This window comes from Lepisosteus platostomus, chromosome 7, assembly GCF_059453375.1.
Source record: "Lepisosteus platostomus isolate fLepPlt1 chromosome 7, fLepPlt1.hap1, whole genome shotgun sequence".
Classification (NCBI taxonomy): domain Eukaryota; kingdom Metazoa; phylum Chordata; class Actinopteri; order Semionotiformes; family Lepisosteidae; genus Lepisosteus; species Lepisosteus platostomus.
Genome location: NC_142617.1, coordinates 2167143 through 2174498, shown reverse-complemented (window position 1 = coordinate 2174498; position 7356 = coordinate 2167143). Strand labels below are relative to the sequence as shown.

The window sequence follows — 7356 nt, the reverse complement described above, 5'->3', positions numbered from 1 at the left end:
ATGTTTCTACTTACTTTGTTTGGAGAAATGGAAAATGTTAAATATGCTTATTTTGTCTTGGTACTCCTTATCTACCTGTCCATAATTTCTATTAATTTAACACTTATTTTAGTTATATTGCTGGAAAGAAACTTGCACGAGCCCATGTACGTGTTTCTGTGTGGACTATCTGTTAATTCCCTGTACGGAACTGCTGGCTTCTTCCCAAGATTTTTGGCTGATCTCCTGTCAGACACTCACACCATCACCCGAGCTGCATGCTTCACTCAAGCATTCATCATCTACAGCTATGCAGGCGCCGAATTTACCTTTATAACCGTAATGGCTTACGACAGGTATGTAGCTATATGCAAACCTTTGCAGTACAACAGCATCATGGGGCCTCGGACTGTATTGATCCTTGTAATAGCTGCGTTGCTTTATCCCCTCAGCTACATGGTTGTAGCTGTCTCCTGCTCTGCCAGGAAGGCTTTTTGTGGGCATGAAATCAACAGACTGTATTGTGCTAACTGGTCACTCATACGGCTGTCCTGTGATGCAAATGCCCTGAAGGATGTGTTTGGGATTTGCTTCACAGCCTTCACAGTGTTTCTGCCCTGCTGTTTTATTCTGTATTCCTACATAAGAATACTCCTGATCTGTCAAAAACGTTCTAGCGAATTTAAGAGCAAAGCTCTGAAGACTTGCCTCCCTCACTTACTTACATTTGTCAACTATTCAATAACTATCATTTCTGAGATAATTCTGATCCGCTTAGACTCTGTGCCTCGTGCCGTGGCTGTTATCTTGTCTTTAGAGTTTTTAATCATACCACCTATCTTGAATCCCCTCATGTATGGACTGAATCTTCCAGAGATAAGGAGAAGAATAATCTTTATTAGAAAAAGTAAAATGAGGATGAATGTGACTTTACCATACTCTGTAAGGTATTAGTTAGTGTGGCATTCCTGTGAGATGCAGAGTAAGTAAACAACTTTATGCATTCATTATAAGTGGTATAAACAAGCTAACTTTTTGTGCTACTTACAATATCAGTGTCAAAATACTGTATACTCTTGGCATCCATTTGTAGTATAACACGGACTAAGATGTTACTCTATAACAGGAACTCTTGTATAAAATATCTTTAAAATATTAGTATATTGCAAAACGTTTAGCCAATAAATGACTTTTAATGACCACTGACAGAGAGGACCTCGATTTAAAGTCTTATCTGAAAGATGGTGCCTTTTTTACAGTATAGTGTCCCCGTCACTATACTGGGGTATAGGGCCCCACAGACCACAGGGTGAGCACCCCCTACTGGTCCCACTAACACCTCTTCCAGCAGCAACCTTAGTTTTTCCCAGGAGGTCTCGCATCCAGGTACAGTACTGACCAGGCTCCCACCTACTGAGCTTCAGTGGGCTGCCAGGTTATTTGGGTTGCAGGGTGATATAACTGCTGACTAAAGCTGATTTGCTTGAAGCAATATTTAATCAGTACATGACCCCTCATGAACATTATCTGAAAACAAAATTTGGGACTAGAAGCACATTTACCTTTTATAAATATTTTCTTTGGGTCAATGTAACATGATTTTTCCTCATTAAAAATTGGATCCCTTGAAAGAGAACGCAAAACTGTACATTTGTAATACTAAAATCAATATTATCTTGAATTTATCTCCATGAAACACAAATAAACGTTAAAATAATATTTTTACATACTGTACTCCATTAAGTATTAAATGCCACATAAAACTGTAGGTTTGATTCTATACAATTTGTGTGGCAGGATGAAAGGAGGTAATTATTTTCAAGAGGAAATATTAAAAACCTTTTTTCCTTGCAGTGAAAGCTCATAGAAATTTGACCGCTTGTTCTTAATGAGTTTTCCTTGCTATACTGTATGTACTGTACACACATCATATAGACTTTACGTTTTTGCCATCAATCAAGAAAAACAATAAATAAAAAAATGTGTTCTCCACACACTAGGGATAGGCAAGGATAGTCTCTTCAAAGCAGCAGCATTTGACACGTTTGGAAAAATTCTTCAATTCGTCCAATGAAGTCAATCACAAACTGGATGAGGTCATTAGGAACGGAACTGAAATGAAAACATGAGACACAATGGATCAGGATGAGGAGTTCCATTCCATGCTCATTGCAGACAGACATCTTCATCCTGTTCTGCTGTGTCTTTCTTTGGGTTTTGTGTTACTATTCTTTACTCTTTTCCTCCTCGCAGAGACATCTTAAGACGGTTTAGTAAATTGTGTTACTTTGATATGCAAGTGTGCTTCAGATGAATTCAGAATAAACAAATATGAAAATTGCTCAACTTGTACATTATTATTTTCATGTTTGGTTTCAGAATCAGATGAGATACATAAGACTCCAAGAAAGGTTACAGTGGTAATGAAAAGTATACACCCCCCCTCCTTGAAATGTTTTTGAAATGTTATACTGTAATATTGAATGATAATTTTCAGTATTTCACTCCTATTTTTTGCAATTGATTGACACAAACACTCTTTAATATTATATTTAATATTGAAAACAAAACGCTATGGATTCTCCTAAATGAATTATGAATATAAAACAACAACTGATTGCATTAGTATTGATCCAGTTTCAGGGTAAATGGAACAGATTCCCTAATTAACAATACAGCTATTGATATAGGCACCATCAGCTGAGGTCTTGTACTGCAATCAATTTCATTATAAATGTGTGGTATCCATAGGTACAGTGTCTGTAAAAATGAATTTCCACTTCACACTTGGTAGAGTAAAGAAATGTTTTTCAACACTAGTTTCTTGTGTATTTTGTTAAATATTATAAAATAAACACAGCTAATTACAAAACAAAAAATATATACTACCTTGAGTAAAATGAAACTTTCATAACAATTTTAGCAAACTTTCCTTTAAATTGTTTCATACTGTATTTATGTAAAACAAAAGCTTCCCTTCCCTTTCACACTGTGAACAAAATGCAAACCTATAACCTGGTCTAAAATATAAATCCACAAAGGCCATTTTTTCCTTTACACTTTTGGGGTATTGTATCATATTAATTACTATTGATTAATTTGGAGAGGCAAGTCAGCTCTGCTCTGCTGGCTAATCCTTTTCAGAAATAATTGTATTATTGCAGTCTGTTTAAAACAACACCATCTTGTGACATTCAGACACTGTTGTGTTTTTCAATGATTAATTAGTAAAGGTAGATTATCCCTTGAATAGAAATCTCACCTGAGACCATTCTGTATCTATAAAATAACCTGTCATTATACAGAGGAATAAACATTCTTTGTGACCCTACAGCAAGTGTCGTGAAGGTACGTACTAACGAAAGTCACTGAAGAACAGGTCATTTTAATTTGAATTGTGTCTGTGCCTGGAGAATTAAAAGAAAACCTGCCTTAACTATAGATTTTTTTGTTTTTTGTAACTTACACATTATTAGCAGTTTACAGCACAAATTAAAACAAATTCTACTGTAAAATGATAAAACGGTATTTTATTAATAAGAAAAGATATATGGTTTCTAATGTGCCTGTTGTAAAACAAATACTGTAATTGTGCATGCATATTTACTTTCTGTCAACTCAGTTGATGTTGCTAATGCACATTTTTTTAAAGACCTTGGAAGATTTGTATGTTTAAACCTTGTACCAGAGGTATTTGGGGAAAGTTTATTTCTTCCAACGATATGTATGAATTTACCCATTCATTCATGAAACACGGAACGCTGCAGTGCTGCAGGTTTCTTTTCATGAAGACAGTCATGTTATTGAGCCATAAAGACTCTGCCACACCGGGCTGGTCTGGAAAGAGAGAGAATTGTAGCATCTGAACCTACTGCAGGAATCCAAATTTGAAGTCAGCACAGCTTTGGTGTTCTGACTCAGGATAGCAATTATAATAATAATAAACTTTATTTTATATAGCACTTTTAAAGGTGGCTTCTTAAAATGCTTTACAGAATGACAACAACAATAAATAAAAAGAATACACAAGATAAAACACAATTACAATATACAGAGGAGACCATGGATGGTGGTACTAAGAAAAGCAGAGGGATGAAGAATGGAACCAGTTAAGTAAAGGCTTTTCTAAAGAAGATGGTTTTGAGTCTGGATTTGAAGGAGTTTAGAGAAGGTGACTCTCTGATATCCTTGGGCATGATTATACCAAGGCATGATGGAACCTCAGTTGTTGTAGCTTTAATCAAGTCTTTTAAAATCTAGATATCAAAATCACAGAAAGTGAACAATATGCAGAAACACTGAAAACACACATTCAAAATGAAAACATGGGTATCTTAGAGGTTGACCTCCCTAACTGTTAACACAATCCTGGCAGAGTTGACACAGAGATCTAATCAGCCTCTGGATAGAGGCTGTTCCTGCTCCATCTCTGCTGCTGATCACATTGATGAGTTTGGTGAGTTGATTCCACAGACACTCTTCTGGGCTCCAGTCAGGAGAACCCTAGTGACAGCAAGACCTCAGATTTATAGTTTTGACCCACGTGGTCAAAAAACACCTACTGTATCAACCATTGAACAATATCTAGTGCTATTTTTATTTTGCTCTTCACTAAATACGTTGGTTAGTCTGTATCTTATTGTTATGTAAAGGAGTAAATAGAGTTAAAGATTTTTTGTCAAGCACTTCATAATAAGCACTTGGATAACTGATATAAGGATTGTTAATATACTGTATACAGTATAACAAAAATACAGAATTGTAATGCAATGACATTGAATAAAATTGATCGCATTGTGTAAAGCTGCAATGCCTTTTGTTGAACATGTGTATAGAGTCATTGTCAAGTTAGATTGTTACGTTTGCACAAAATAACTTTTCTTCACTTTCAGGTATACTAAAACGTTGCAAAGCCACTACCCAGAGGAAGAATGGGAAATGAAACTGTCGCAACAGCCTTCTGTCTTTCCTTTTTTGGAGACATGGGTCATTCTAGATATTTCTTTTTTTTCTTGGCACTTTTAGGGTACTGCATCATAATATTATTGAATTTAATTCTTGTGCTCATAATATTCCTAGAGAAGCACCTGCATGAGCCCATGTACATATTTTTGTGTGGACTATCTGTTAATTCACTGTACGGAACTGCTGGCTTCTTCCCAAGATTCTTAGCAGATCTTCTGTCAGACACTCACACCATCACTCGTGCTGCCTGCTTCACTCAGGCATTCATCATCTACAGCTATGCAATTTCAGAATTATCCTTTTTAACAGTGATGGCCTATGACAGGTATGTTGCAATAACAGAACCTCTGCAGTACAACATCATAATGACCCCCAGGCACATTTCTGTTCTGATGGCCGTTGCCTGGCTCTGTTCAGTGTTTTGCATGGGTCTGCTTATTATGTTGTCAGCCAGGCTGCCTTTGTGTGGAAATCAGATAGAAAGATTATATTGCTCTAACTGGTCTATAGTGAAGCTGTCCTGTGTCAACACAACTCTAAACAATGCTGTAGGTTTTTTCATTTCATCCACAGGTTTATTTCTAACCCTGTGTTTCATTTTGTATTCGTACACGAAAATTCTTATTGTTTGTCAAAAAAGCTCCAAGGAATTCAAAAAGAAATCTTGGCAAACTTGCCTCCCACATTTAGTAACACTGGTGAACTATTCAATAACCATCTTATCTGAGGTAACTTTAAATCGATTTGAGACTAAAGATATGCTCACGACAGTGGCTGTCATGTTGTCACTGGAGTTTATCATAATTCCCCCATTTCTAAATCCCCTCATTTATGGCCTTAACTTGCCAGAGATTCGAAAAAGAATCATGCATTTGCTTGGAAATAAAAAAATCTTTATTCAATAGCAAACTTACAGTATATGTTCGGCAAAAATTTGCAACTTGAAAATCACTGCCTAAAGTGATCCACACAGGAATGACAGTTGTACACTTGAGTAAGGTACTTTATTGAAATTGCTCCAGCAAATGTCCATCTGATTTTCATTGTGAAAGAGAATTTGCTGATTTTTTTAAAGAAATACTTTGTGCATTAACAGCTTAACTGTAAATTCTCTTCAGACTGTAATTTTAATTATACAATCCAGTGTTCAAATATATTAATGCCCTGTTAACATGTTGAAAATAAATTCTCTAATTTTATTCCAGTAATGTTTTCAGTGATCTGGTAATTTCACAATTCCTTAAAACTTTTATAGATGCTTTTAGATGTCACCTTGATTGCCATTCAGCGATAAAGATGAATGAATGCAGAAAGTCTGAAGATCTAAGAAAGAATTACTGATCTTGGTAATTCTAGTGCTGGGTATGGGATTGGGGTGAGAATATAGAATCCATTAAATATGTAAGCCAAGGGAGAAATTAAGTCTTCTTCAGATCCCGAAACATGTGCAGACAAATGTCATCAGAGTCATCACCAAGAGTTTAAACACTTCTTGTAGACATGGGCGAGTAAGTGAAAGGGTGAGAACCTCACAGCCAGAGGAATTGATTTGAAGGGATTTGGCCCATTTTAAGGGAAATGGTCCTGTTATTGAGAGTAGAAAATAAAAGTCCAAATGGATCTTCTAGCGTTTTCACAATAGAAAATCCAACATTAATTGCTACGTTCAAAAGATATACATTGGGCTTAGTTGCAGGAGAAGCTATTTAGTTATGAAAAAAAATCTAAGATGCAAGGTCTCACAATTTAATTCTTTTGTTTTAATTGACCTATGTCATGTCTTGGGATATAGTGTGTATTTACTGTACACATACAGTGGTGTGAAAAAGTGTGATTTTGAAATGATTTCTTTTTTTTTTGCATGTTTGTCACACTGAAATGTTTCAGATCATCAAACAAATTGAAATATGAGACAAAGATAACACAAGTAAACACAAAATGCAGTTTTTAAATTAAGGTTTTTATTATTAAGGGAAAAAAAATCCAAACCTACATGGCCCTCTGTGAAAAAGTGATTGCCTCCCCCTTAAAACATAAATCAATTGTGGTTTATCACATCTTTGGAAAGCTGAGTTCAGTTTCTCTAGCCACACCCAGGCCTGATTACTGCCACACCTGTTCTCAATCAAGAAATCACTTAAATAGGACCTGCCTGACAAAGTGAAGTAGACCAAAAGATCCTCAAAAGCTAGACATCATGCTGCGATCCAAAGAAATTCAGGAACAAATGAGAAACAGAGTAATTGAGATTTATCAGTCTGGAAAAGATTATACAGCCATTTTTAAAGCTTTGGGACTCCAGCAAACCACAGTGAGAGCCATTATCCACAAATGGCGAAAACATGGAACAGTGGTGAACCTTCCCAGGAGTGGCCGGCCTACCAAAATTACCCCAAGAGCGCAGCGACGACT

The 7356-nt window shown here is 36.0% G+C and overlaps 2 protein-coding genes across 2 annotated transcripts; both read left to right on the top strand.

Moving 5' to 3' along the window:
* LOC148657819 (olfactory receptor 10H1-like) lies at positions 1 to 933 on the top strand. Its single transcript, XM_088638274.1, has one exon. The coding sequence runs from the start codon at positions 1 to 3 to the stop codon at positions 931 to 933; it is 933 nt and encodes a 310-aa protein (XP_088494400.1).
* Positions 934 to 4910: 3977 nt separating this feature from the next.
* On the top strand, positions 4911 to 5849 carry LOC148657818 (olfactory receptor 6N2-like). The gene has a single exon (XM_088638273.1). It carries the CDS (start codon positions 4911 to 4913, stop codon positions 5847 to 5849), a length of 939 nt encoding a protein of 312 aa, XP_088494399.1.
* Positions 5850 to 7356: the final 1507 nt, after the last annotated feature.

What these genes read in the sequence shown, in the direction of transcription:
- LOC148657819 (XM_088638274.1), top strand. Translation starts at nt 1, where the DNA reads ATGTTTCTACTTACTTTGTTTGGAGAAATGGAAAATGTTAAATATGCT.
- LOC148657818 (XM_088638273.1), top strand. Translation starts at nt 4,911, where the DNA reads ATGGGAAATGAAACTGTCGCAACAGCCTTCTGTCTTTCCTTTTTTGGA.